The 13,925-nt window shown below is 39.2% G+C and overlaps 1 protein-coding gene across 1 annotated transcript in view; it reads right to left on the bottom strand.

Moving 5' to 3' along the window:
• Nucleotides 1-335: 335 nt before the first annotated feature.
• Nucleotides 336-13,925, bottom strand: part of Ereg (epiregulin) — a 15,405-nt gene continuing 1,815 nt past the window's right edge. The window contains exons 2-5 of the mRNA XM_021211333.1: nucleotides 4,078-4,164; nucleotides 2,396-2,519; nucleotides 1,862-2,011; nucleotides 336-1,280 (exon numbers count right to left, since the gene is read on the bottom strand). Coding sequence (XP_021066992.1) covers nucleotides 1,199-1,280; nucleotides 1,862-2,011; nucleotides 2,396-2,519; nucleotides 4,078-4,164 — 443 coding nt within the window. The 3' untranslated portion in view covers nucleotides 336-1,198. The remainder of the gene's footprint in view (nucleotides 1,281-1,861; nucleotides 2,012-2,395; nucleotides 2,520-4,077; nucleotides 4,165-13,925) is intronic.

Genomic DNA, 13,925 nt, shown 5'->3' with positions numbered 1-13,925 from the left:
TAAAATGTAGCTTTAAAATCTGAAATAAGATGTTGTCTGAACTGTGTATTGTAAAAAAAATACACAAAAAAAACAGAACAAAACAAACAAACAAACAAAAACCCTTTTGAACCTGGGCACAGGAATATATATATGACTGTAACCCAGGAGGTGCAGCAGGAGAGTTACCATGAGCTTGAGGCAAGTCTGGACTAGAGTGAGATTCCATGTAAAACAAACAAAACAACAACAACAACAACAAACAACAACAAAAAGCAAAAACAAAAATGCTCTTGAGCATGAAATACAAAAGTACGTTTCCATATCAGACAAGATCTGGTTAGCGTCCTCCTGTATTTTAAAAATACAATTAATTTGATTTGGATTCTGCTTTAATGTTATTAATTCCCTATAAAAATAAATATTCTGAAATGGAGTTCAAATTTGTCTTCAGATGTGGATTTTCTGGTTGATATTCAAAGCGACAACCTCACATAATGATGTACTCTACATAGGTGGAAGAGCTAATGTTTGGGTGGGTTAGTGTAGGGGATTGTCCTTTGTGCCCCTAGACACATCTGAACCCAATAGCAGAGATGCTGAAGAGACATCCTGTCCAGGACTAGCTGGTTCGAGGCACACAAGTTATGTTTACCTCCTCTAAGTCCCATTGTTATTACTGTTTAATACATGATAATAAAGTCAAAGCAATTATCACAGACATAAGAAGTAGAAAATAAATTACTTATGCAATTGATTTGACTATACTACTACGAGGCTCGCCAACCACTGTGCCAAGCCACAATTCAGTCAAGTCAATTATCACAGACATGAGAAGAAGAAAATAAATTACCAATGCAGTGGACTTGACCATATCACTAAGCTCACAGGAATGTCACTTGCAGACACCTCCCAAGCTACAGACTGGTCATTGCTCTCTCTAAGCACTGCACCAGCTTAATGAACTTTGAAGCTTTTCAATAAAGCATCGTACTCAGGAAATTCTTACAAAAATATCAAATTTCTTTTGATATTAAATATTTTACATATAATATATTAGCAAATATATTTCTGTCAAAAATAAAACACTTTCCAATTGTATTAAAAATATACAGTTATTGACCTAACACATGACCCAACATAAATATTATTAACATGACAAAGTATTGACATCAGCCAGGCACACTGTGCATCCTTGTCCATAAGTTGATGGCACTGTTCAGACTTGTGGCAGCACTGGGTCCCCTGAGGTCACTCTCTCGTATTCCTCCCTTGGTTTTTTACTTTTTCGATTTTTGTACCTGTAAATAATCAGAAATGAAACAGCACTGTAACTAACAAATATAAAAACAAGCCCTGAAAGAAATACATAGACTCCAAGAGCTTATGTAAAAGTGCTCAGACTGAGTAGGTTAGGCTCAGGTAATGGGTAAAACAAGAGAGCAAGAGAATGGTGTCCTGTAGTCCAACAGTTTAGGTAAGAAATGGACATGGTGACATAGTTAACACCGTGAAAGTGTTTCTCCCAGGGCTTGACATGAGCACAAAGCTGAGAAATGACAGGAGTAACTCTTCAGCATCTTTTTCTATCCATTTTTCTCACCCATATTAAGTTTTGGTACATATAGTCAGGAAGGCATTATCGTCAGATAGCTGCCTAGCACAAAATCTAAACAATAACTTTCTGGAGGAAAAAAAATCACTACAATTTGTACCAACTTCAAACTGAGAAAAATAATCTGTAAACATTCTTATGAACACTATTATTATAGTATTCTCGGTTTCACAGGTCCAGTCAAAGATTCATTTCAACCAGTTTATAGGTCTGTGTTTTGGGAATTAAAAAAAAAGGGGGAGGGGGCTATAAAGCTAACTGGCTTACCATCTGCAGAAATAGTATATGGATCCAGCAGTTATGATGAAAAACAGGAAAACGAGAATCACTGTCAATGCAACATATTCTTTGCTCAAGGGTTGGTGAACAGTTAGAAAGAAGTGTTCACATCGCAGACCAGTGTAGCCCACTTCACATCTAAAAGAGAACAATAGCAAAGAAAACCAAGTCTTTTAAAATGAGGTCATGCTATGAGTGAGCGTTACAAGAACTAAGTTCCCACTGCAATGCAAGAAACCAGGATGATTTGTTAAAAGTTATAAAAATGAATTCAAAAACTAAACGCAGAGTTAACGCAATTTTAGTAAACTAGCTCTACACAGCATCTAGTCCAAACTAGAACCCCAAAGTATCTGTCCAGATTGAAACAGTCTACTTGTTTCCTAAATTTGAAGAAGTAATAAAAATTTTAATAGTATCCATAAAGTATGTTTCAACAGCCCATAGAATCTATTAACTACAGAAGAGGTAAGGAAAGTGCAGGGTTCAGAACTGAATGCATGCTCAGTTTGGTTACTTCACCTGCAGTATTTCTCGCTCATGTCCACCAGGTAGATGCACTGTCCATGCAAGCAGTAGCCTTCCATGTCAGAGCTACACTTTGTAATCAACACTTGAGCCACACGGGGATCATCTTCCATCTGAACTGTAAAAGGAATGGAAAGTTTAATGACTTGTTTTGACTGGGACTCCGGCTGTATAGCTATCCTTTCTCTAAGCAACTTCAGCAGACAGGTCAGGGGTTAAAAGTGCAGAATTTTCAGGGGGAAGGCATTACTCAACTTATCACATTCCCCACAGCAAATAAACACCTGAACATGCAATAAATAGGCTAGACAAAATGAATCTTGGGGATGTAATTCTCAGAAGACAGACAGGCAGGCAGGCAGGTAGACACACACACACACACACACACACACACACACACACACACCCTCCATATTGGGATCATTCCTTTCCCTCAGGTAAAACTTGTCTTTTGTTTGCTTGTTTTCTGAAGCCTCCAAGCATTTTTGAAATTCCTTACTTAAAAAAATAATTAAATTATGAGTTGAAAATGTTAATTAGTTCAGGAGAGTTTAATTCTAAAATAAGCCTTGGTTGGGTGTATATTTGCAAATCATTGAGGTTATCAACCGAGAAACCACTCTTGAACAACTCTTGAATGGATTCCTAAACATCAACTAGACGAATTTTGAAATTGAGAGTCTCCTAAGAAAATACAGTGGTGAATGTAAAAGTTTTAAATAGAAATATTATTTATGATGGTGGCAATGTAGGCGCATTGGCAGAGCAGGTGTCTAGAATGCAAAAAGAGTAAGTTCAATCCATACCACCATTTGAACTGGATATAGTGGTACCTTCCACACTGCCGAGGTGGGTACAGAATGATCAGAAGAAGTTCAAGATCAGCCTCAGGTACATATGTGTTTGAGGCCAGCCTGGGACACATGAGATGCTGTCTCAAATATATATGAATAAGGAAAACACTGATTCACCTAAAATATTAAGAAAATTATCCAAAGAAAGTATTCCTGACCAAATAACTACTCATAAAAATCAAAACAAAACAAACAAGCAAACCAGTGATGGCAGGAGATTGACAAAATTCCAGAAACCTTGGTGACAATGGACAAGAAATAAGTAGAAAACCTAGAGCCATTCTTTGGATTTAGTATTTCCCTCAGAGCAAAGCATGGAGAGTTAGTTCTCCTGGACTGTGTTGCCCATGGGGGATCAATGGCTGTCTATCATTCACCTTTGTATTTCTACCTTAACATGGTGCTGATCAGACTAGGCACCCCATGAATGTTTCCTGAGCCCTATGGCAGAAACAGAATGAGAGTCTTCATTCCTCTTACATGGCACATCTACCAAGAGAGAACATATTGTGTGTAGAGTTTGCATTTTCCTGTTCTTTATGGGATCTGGCCTTTCAAATAGTTTCCAATAGTAGCTTTATACTCAATATGATTTGTTTTGATTTCTATGTTTCCAAAACCCAAATCTTTATAACTACATGCCTGATCTTTCTCCCCTTCTTATTTCTTCATGTAATTTCTCCAGATTTCTTATTAATTATTAGGTTAAAAATGGATACAGCAGGTGTCCCTTCCTAGTGTATTTATTAGCATGTATTTATAGGGACATTTTATTTGAAAATGTATAAGAGTTGGATGCTACTTTCACGACCAGAGACTTACCTAAGGCTGTACAATTGTCCTCGGATTCTCCTGGGATACATGATGGGATCACTGTTGTGCTGCTAACTGCTTGTAGAAGATGGGAACCTAGTTATGGAAGAAAATCAAATATGCAATTAGTGCTGCGAGGAAAGCAACTTTTGTTATGGTTCTGCATGTCTTTGGGATGTTTTCTTTTAAGAAGTTAATTCATCAAAGTGATGACAGACTGTTAAGGAAACAGTCATATAATTCAAAAAATATAATCTAGATAAAACGAGAATATTGTTGCCCCTTTTGGTTCATGTGGACTAGCTCCAGCATTGCCTACATACAGTAAATTTACAGATGTCCAGTCCCTTTCACAAAACAGCATAGGATTTGCACATAATCCGAGTTTGTCTTCTAGTGTAACCCTAAATCATCTCCAGATTACATCTAAAACCTAATACAATGTAGATGCTATATGGTATCTGTTATACTGTGTTGTTATGTTCAGTACAGTCAGTATTCTCTAATATTTTGAACCCATGGATACAGGAGGACCATGTGTATCTCTGATCTAGCACTGGAAGAAGCTGGTGAAGTATGCCAAGCTGTGCAGGCCCTAGCGACCAATCTTTGTCAGCACAGCGAACTTCAAACAACTGTGTCATCCAGTAAAATGATAAACGGTGGAAATTAGGCATCAGAATGACGCAGGCCATTTCTGAGTTGTTTGGGAAGCATGATAAGAAGAGCTTTTTACTTCCATATTCATTCACACAAGAGCATTTTGCCTCTCTTGTTTCACCATTGTGTATTTGAACACCGATCTTTTTTCTGAACTGTAGGAGTCACTATTATATAATCAATAGCTGTGCTAGTAGTGGTAGCAACAGGCATAACTGGCTGACCTCAAATGTGCACTGCGCGGAGATACAGTTCTGCTCATTTGATCTATACTATCTCACTTTATGCTCTCAAAGGTGCTAAGGAAGAAACCATTAACTCCGTCAGACATACGAGAACTGAACTTGCGAAGTTTAAACAACTTCCCCTGGTGATGCACATTACATGGGCCACAGGACAGAGTTTGGAAATGGGTAGCAATATTGAACATGATGATTATCCCATGGATCACACCACAGAGGCTAAAGCAGAGTGTTATTTACATCACCTCAAAAGGAATGGGGAAATGAGAGTGGCATGAGGAAACTTGAGCTCTGTTACTTGGACAAAGTAACTGTCTTCCCCAAATCTCAATTGTTCTTACAGACTTTTAGTGAGACTGAAATGGATTCTTCTTTTTTGTTTTTTTTTCCCCCAGAAACATCAGACATTCCCATAAATATCAGAGATTCTCATAAATATTCCAGACAGTCAACCTCTAGCCTGTAGTTTGAATGAACTATCCAGTTAGTGCCCTCTACTGGTTTATTGTAAGAGTATAAATCTCTATAATTTGGCATTTAAATACACCATTTAATTCATATTGGGAAAAGGTGATTTTTCCTCCTTGATCAGAGGAACTTTGAGCTTACTAATCAAACTGTACATGAGGTTGTTCTAAACATCAAGACACAGATCGACATCCAGTACAACCTCATGGTTCCTACTACCTATCATGTTTCAAACTTGACCCAACGCCCGTTCACAATAAAGATGAACACATCCCAATGAGTCCAGCGCGTGCAAATTAAATGTCTTATACAAGATCACTTATTTGAGTGACCACAGAAGACATGACCTAAAGATTCAGTTTTATATTCTTCCATTGGTTTGGAAACACTGAAAGCGGTAAATCAGTTGTCCGCTACCTTCCTAAAGCTGAGATCATTTAATGTGGTTCCTCACATTGTGGTGACCCCCAACTGTAAAATTATGTTTGCTGTTACTTCATAACTGTAATTTTGCTACTGTTATGAATCACAATATAACTATCTGATATGCAGATAGCTGATAGGAGGTGACCCTGTGAAAGGGTCATTATCTCTCCAAAGGGGTCATGACCCAAGGGTTGAGAACCACTCATCTAGAAGCATCTGCCCCTTGGCCATGCTTCTGCAATCAACATGAATTGCTCTGATAGACCAAGGTTAATCTTTCTTAAATGACTGAAAAGAAAATGAATGAACGAACAAAGGGGAGGAAGGAAGGAAGGAAGGAAGGAAGGAAGGAAGGAAGGAAGGAAGGAAGGAAGGAAGGAAGACCAAAGGCTTTGTACTGTCGGTTCAACAGAGATGAAAACTGTTTTCACATAGTTTCAGAATGAGGTGTGTGAATTGGAGGAGGAGCTGGATTCTCATCCACATTAGTTTTGCTCCATTTCTTGATGGAGTTTTACCATGCGCTGTACTGAAGAACCTTTTAACCTAGACAGTCTCCTCAACACAAACTGGACTTCTCACTGGATGCGATTTTATCCTTAACACCCCCCCCAACACACACACACACACACACACACACACACACACACACACACACACACACACACACTAGGCTCTTCCTTGTAATTCCTGGAAGAAACACTTCAATTCTCAATCCAGAAAATTACCTTTATGCGTGGGAGGGGTGAGGGTGGGGGTTGGGACATGAGTTTCTCTGTCCAAGTGCACCATCCTTTATTTAGAAGTCACAGAGACAAGAACAGGTGCAGAGGTGCTGACGTCAAGATGGTCACTTCCTGCTTAAGACTGCTACCTGTCCCTGCTGTAAGCTGCAGCTGATCCCAACCTCTGCTCTGTACTGTTCTGTTGTTGTTTATTAAGGCTTTGATAAGTTATTAGTTCGTCTTCTATTATAAGCTTTGAATTGCTTGGGCTGAAGGTGAAGTACATTGTACATTGTAGAGTGTTTAGCCTAGGGTGTGCACCTCCTGGAACACTAGCCTTCCCTGGCCTGGGATGCTCGTGTGGAGACGGTTCATTGGTTGGGCAGTTTCTGTGAGACTTGCTGTGGTAATCCACCAGCAAAACAGTTTACAGATGAAATTGTAAATAATTATGTTAAAGTGTGAGATCATGCCAGTGATTGATAAAAAATGAGTCTAAATCACCTATCTCCATACACAGCTGTGCCTGACACAGGACTTCGGAAAGTCGAATAGAGGAATGAATGTGGTAATCAGGAGATTGAAACGCCCACCCACAGAGAACTGTGATACCCATGCCTGTCACTTTTGCAAAGTGTTGAGGATTAGACTAAAAGCACTGCCCATGGTTGGCAAGCATTCTGTCAAGCTACAATCACAGCCCAGTAGTCACTGTTTTAAAGTTGTACAGGGAAGGAATATACCCTAGTGTCATGTCCACATAGTTCCTTAGTCTGAAGTTTTTCATGATTTTAGCATGTTTGTGTATAACAATCTGTGGTTCAATTGCAAATATTTTATTTAAGGTTTTTGTTCCTTATCACGAATTCCTGCTAATAAAGTCATTCACTAGGTTAAACATTTTGGATCACTTCTGCATCAAAATCAGATGTAATGACAATCCCTGGTTACTAAGATCCTGATGAAGTTTATGCAAGGTGACAGAGGTATATGGTCTATAAATGCAAACTTGTACTTAGAATTTCAACTTCACCACAAAAAGCAAAGGCCAAAACCACTTCAAGACTATTATCTGGGTCACAGCTCCAAGTGGGATTAAGAATTTGATGTTCTCTCTTCGTCTCCCCCCTCACCTTTTGGAGACTGCATTTCAGTGAAATCTCAAACACACCAGCAGGAAGTGGAACCACTGACTCACAGGATGCATTTCGCCTCTTCCCCATGAGTCAGGGCCCAACCTACACCCTTAAGCAATGATGGGGACCATGCGTGTGCGTGGGAGAGTCTGAGTGCTGTCGCTGGAATGGGGATAGCCCTGACAACTGGGAGCCCTGGAGTGCTAGGACCTGTTTGCCCAACAGTCAGGCAGAATACCTGACATACAAAACGCCCTCATTGCCTACAGTTTCTTCTGACCTGCTTCCTAGTGAGGACAGAGGGGCTCACAAAGACCAAAGGAGAGGACACTGGGATTCTGGGACTGAAGGGGTGGGCAAGTCGTGAAACATCCCCAAGCCTCAGGCAGGAGAAAATAAATAGATAAAAAAAATTTTTTTAAATAAAAAAAAGCTTCTTTAGAAAACAATCAAGCAAATGAAAATGGTCTAAAATAAATGATGTTAGCAAATGAGAAGCATTCACCTTCTTTTCTCAATGAAATCTTTTAGAATATTTATACCAAAAAAGTAGTATTTGCCTGGCCCAATCAGGTAGGCAAATCTGCCTTGAATCCTTCCCAAGACCACACCAGCTGGCCTATGCTGGAACTATTTGGTTTGCCAACTTCTTCCAAGGTGAGACTATAGAATTTCTTCACAGCAGTTGATCTATTGGATCTTGAGCACTTAGAAAAAGTGAAGGAAAAATTCTGTTCATGTGGAATCTACCAGCAGAATATTTTGCAGATGAAATCGTATAAGGTGATATCAAATTATGAGATTGCACCAGTGAATCTGTCAAATCATGTCATGAAAAGATCTATTTTCTGTCCTGTACAGTAATGATCTGTATTTTAGAGAATATGTGTGTATATCTGTATTTTAGAGAATATGTGTGTATATTTTTGCACTTAATATATGCTTAAGCATCATTCATAGATAACTGAAAAAACTTCATTTGAGATGAAACATCACAAATGACTGATATGATACAGTTAACCAGATGTTCATTTTAATTTTGAGTTTTAAGAAGTCCAAGAAATTTTCCTTGGCAAGTGGCAATAAAGGATTTAATATAACATTCCTTTCAACAGCATGCATTAACTTTTATTCCATAATATCAGTAGGACTTTCTAAACCATACCATAAAGTGTTTCTACATTTGAGATATCATACAATACAGGGCTAAAGCAAGTGAAGAATGAGTGTTTAAACTCATTGAGGAAAATGCTGAGGAAAAATTATGTTTTACACGGTGCTCTGTAGATATCTCCTTTATCATGGAAGTGTTAACATAATGAGGGAAAATCTGGAGAACTCTTGGATATGGGGTAAAATATTAGTCTTGGTGTCCAGGAACTTTATGACTTAGAATTCTAAAGATGAGTCATGGTTCTCCTACAAGCTGAGAATGTAATACTCTACAGATGCTGAGACAGTCTAACATGGGGGATACCTTTTCCAGCCTTGTGTAAATGTGTGTCCTTCCTTCTGGCTTCACTTTTGTTGATTCAAACTGAACATGTAAACATCTAATTTTGAACAAGAAGCTCCATAAAGGATCAACAGTTGGATTCTAGTATTGTCGTTTTCCTGTAGTCATGGTGATAACTGTAGTCATGATGATGACTGAAGCTTTGACTATTTCATGATGCTTCTAGCAGCATGCTAACCAATTTACTTTCACTGTACATGCTGGAGGCCAAACATGAATCTTTTCACAAGGATAAAGTTTTAATTAGTGAACACACACAGGCACTCACGCAAGAAAATGACTATAGATGATGTCATTTAAGCACACTTTGATATTGTTTTAAAAGACAAGTTCTCTCTATGCAGCTGAGGCCATCCTCAAATTTTCAAACATCCTCTCTCAGTCTAACTATTCCTGGAAATACAGGCATGTGCTATTACATTGTCATGAATGAGTCATTTCAAAAACGTGAAGATAATTTGTTTTCACCCAGAGCAGTTACATACTATAGAGCACGTATCAAGAGGTACCCAAGACTTCTCTTTCATGAAGATGTAGTTTGTGAACATATAGCCTTGGTTTGCATTGAAGAATTAGACTTCAGCGAGAGGCACATACACAAGAAGGATTTAGTTAGAAGAAGAAGAAGAAGAAGAAGAAGAAGAAGAAGAAGAAGAAGAAGAAGAAGAAGAAGAAGAAGAAGAAGTTGGCTCATATCATGCTTCTTTCTAGTTGGTTACATGAATGAAATATTTATTCAGTACATATCTATTGAGCACTTTCTATTTGTGAAGCTTTGAACACGATAGAAAAAGGAAGAGGCATAGTTCTCATCCTTCATAGATTCAATGGAGTTCTACACCTAGGGTGAGGATGAAGAAAGCAGAGTACATGAAGAATGGTAAGTATTCAGAACATACCAGGGTTACAGTACCTGTTCGTAACAGGTACAGGAAGCAGGCAGGACAGCCCATTTGTGCATGAATGGATAAAGGGAGGACTTACTAAGTGATTGGATTTGAATCTAAAGGTCATACGTCACCTTTATGCGTGCATGGATTCTGGAAGGAGCTAATTAAATCCATTTGAAAATCAAATGAGATATTGTATAAATGGGAGCTTTTTACACATTCCAAGGAAATAGTATGGAGTGGAAAGGAGAAAACTGGGGAACAATTAGACTGACAGAAATGGTCAAGGAAAGAGAAAAATAAATTGGAGAGAATGGGGAAGTTTAGCATTGTGAATGGCAGAGGAGTAACAGGAGGAGCAGGGGCCAGCTGTGCAATGACTGAAGAAACAGGCATTGCTAAGCTGATACGTTTGGAGATGCTGACATTAAACAGGACTTTGCTCATGTTAGGCAAACATTCTCTCATCGAACCCTCAACAATGGCTCTTAAAACACTAGAAGTGGCACCTAGGCTCCCATTACTATGAACATCTTGGTAATTCAACCTGTGAATTACAGGAGACAATAAAAGCATATGTTCAATCAGTGGTTCTCAGCCAGGGACAATTTTATCAGCCAAGGGTGTTTGATGAGGTCTGGAGGGGTTTCTGATTGTCACAGTGGGAGTTGCTACTGACATCTAGCAGGTAGAATCTTGGTTTGCTGCTAAGCACCCTGCCGTGCTCAGGCCGGCCCACCACAGAGAACTAACCCATCCTTGTCTGAAGAGTTGGTGCCAAATACCCTGCACCAGCCTCCTGAGATATGAGCTCCAGGTCTGGCTCAGTCCATTTTATCTCCCTGCAAAGAAATTCCTTACCTCTAGAAACAAAGAGCAGTGAGAGAGGTCAGATGGAGGGAGGTTCAGGGTTTGGATTAGATGACTCCTCAATCTCCTACTGGCTATCCACCATTCAGTCTCCTCACTGTGCAATATCCACCTCCTCCTCTTCTCTTCTGACTCTCTCTCTCTCTGACTCTCTCACTCTTTCTTTGCCTCCCTTTCTCCCTCCCCCCCTCCTCTCTCTCCATCTCCCTTTTACTCTACCTTTCCTCAATCTTTCCTTCTACACACACACACACACACACACACACACACACACACACACACACACACTCACAGTACAGAAAATACACAAAGTTGGGTAAGTATAACCTCAGTGAATAGTCTATAACCAGAGAATCATGGATACAGGGGTGGGAGATTATATTAGATTAAATTGGCACTGACCATAGGATTTTTCAAAATCTATCAATTAATTTCAAGATATCCTCTGTCTCGCGTGCATATCTAAATAGGCACTAGTTAAAGAAAAAACTTTTTGATGAGAACTGAATAAGGTTTCAATCTAGTTATGAATCCAGCCAACACGGATATTTAATATAAACTGTTACGTCCTCACACACCCACTTGTTTTAGTTAGATACAGATTTATTCTAAGGTATGACATGAATAGCCCCAGAGAAACAGGTTGGCTCAATGGTGGCACGTGTGCTTCATCACTAAGCCTTTCAATTACAAGCTATAAAGTCCTGATACCCAATAAATGTTTATGTATACAAAAGCCTGTATGTCAGTAACTTCCATATCTCATATTTTTAATTCATAATTTTGACCTAAGAGTCAGTAACATTTTTTTTTTCAGAACAAATGTCAGATGGTCTTGAGTGTTAGAAATCGCATGCTAGTTAATTAAATCATTACTTTAACCTAGAATGCAACTGAACCTTTACCAGCTCTCTAGCTAGACACCCAGACTTACACCATGGTTTCACCAGAGGACACCAAGTCTGTTGCATTACCTCATTTAAAAAAAAAAAAAAAAAGTCCCAGGATTGCATTGGCATACCAAGGCTGTCAGGTGGCTCCTCTCTAAGGTTCTTGCCTGTCACAGCTTTGGGGAGCCTTCCCATTGTCTTCCAGTGGAATGCTCCCAACAGCAATTATAGCCACATTAATAGACAATTTACATAAGCCTATATTTAGAGTACAAATGAGGAAGCCACACCTCAGTGTGTGGTCTCTTGAGAAAGGACGCCTACCTTCTGCTTCTCTACAGAGAATAGAAGGTTCATAAAACTGGGCAGAAAAAATAACAATTACATAAAGACACAGGAACAGAAATATAAGATACTCCCTTCCTGACAATGTTAGTTGTATATATTTCGGAAAGTAATAGAAATAAAAGACTCTGCCAGCTTCAATGACTACTTCATAGTGACGCTCATGTCTAAGAAATATATGAATAAAATTAAACCTTCTAGGCCAAAATCATAAATTATAAACATGCAATATGGAAGCTATTGACACAAGCTTGTGTGCGCACACACATCCATGCATGTGTGCATACATACATACATAATATGAATATTATATTAAAAAGTCAACTATTTTAGCCCAGGTTGAAAGGATAGATAAGTGTTTTCTCTGCCTGGTTTGACCCCAGAAGTGAGCCCACATTGAGTAGATTCCATTCCCAGGACAGTCCTAGTTAACTCTGGAGTTTCTCTATTAGAACCTGTTATTTTTACTTCCTTTTTTGCCTTTGGACCCAATTACTAGTGATACCTGCTAAAGAGTGACCTTGAACTTTGTGTTTTGGCCCCAGTCTCCAAGTCTTTGTAAGGTATTGCTGAGTCTTAGTGTTTGCATTGACCAAAAGTACACCATTATATCTGGCTTTATTCAGAGATTATTCAAGGATAAAATGGGGTGATAGGGTTTAAGATGATTAACACAGAACGTGGCCAGCCCACAGCAGGCATTTGGTAATAGCTGCTTCTTGTCTTGCCTCCTGGATTTGGATTCCAGTGCCGAACCAGACACCCCAATTATCTAAGCTGCTGAAGTGTCGAGACAATGCAAAAGGCACCTGGGGTATGGGTCAAAACCCAGACAGGAGAGTCCCATCAGCATGCCTTCCTCCCAGGTGTGTCGCCTCAGGTTATGCCAACAGTCTGGTAGATCGTAAAGTCCCAGGGTCCGCAGAAGGTGACCCCGCTGTCCCACTGAGATTCTGCTTCTCACGCAAGATGATTTACTCTGCTTAATTCTTTCACCATGTGATGAAGCCACACCAAAGTGACTGTGGAGATGCCATTCACAAATATCCTCAAAACCCCATTTGAACATGAATGAGAATTCCTGACCTCAGCTCAGGCCTCACTACACATAACTGCCAACTGCAGAATAAAAAAAAAAAAGTCTCTGATCTCACAAGATCAGAAGGGACAAGACAGCTGTTCACTTACAGATTATTCAGAAAACCATTCATAGCTGAGCTATGTCCACCCTTTTACTTTTAATGCTCATTTAACTAAAAATGCTAGGCAACTTAGACCTGGCCCCTCCCAACTTACCGTCTGTTTTGTCTGGGAACGTGGGTCGGTTTCCTTGTACACAAAACAAGAGCATTGACCTCAAACTTTTGTAAATGTAGTGAAATGGCTGTATGTAGTAGGTACTTGAAACTGCATACATATTAGGGATGGGAAGTGGAATTTGTCTCTCATAATCATAAATGCACAGGCATTCCACAAAAGCAATAAAAGTATGCGTAAGTCTAAAATATCACTTTCCTTAGAGGGACAAGGTCTGATTTCTAGGTGATCTTTTCTATGAGGAGGAGCACAAATTCCAATATCAAGGGGCCTTACTTTTTCTTTTTCTTTCTTTCTTTCTTTCTTTCTTTCTTTCTTTCTTTCTTTCTTTCTTTCTTTCTTTCTTTCTTTCTTTCTTTTTCTCTCTCTCTC

Source organism: Mus pahari, chromosome 13, assembly GCF_900095145.1.
Source record: "Mus pahari chromosome 13, PAHARI_EIJ_v1.1, whole genome shotgun sequence".
In the NCBI taxonomy this organism is placed as follows: Eukaryota; Metazoa; Chordata; class Mammalia; order Rodentia; family Muridae; genus Mus; species Mus pahari.
The sequence above is the reverse complement of the archived record's forward strand: the minus strand, read 5'-3'. Positions and strand labels throughout refer to the sequence as shown.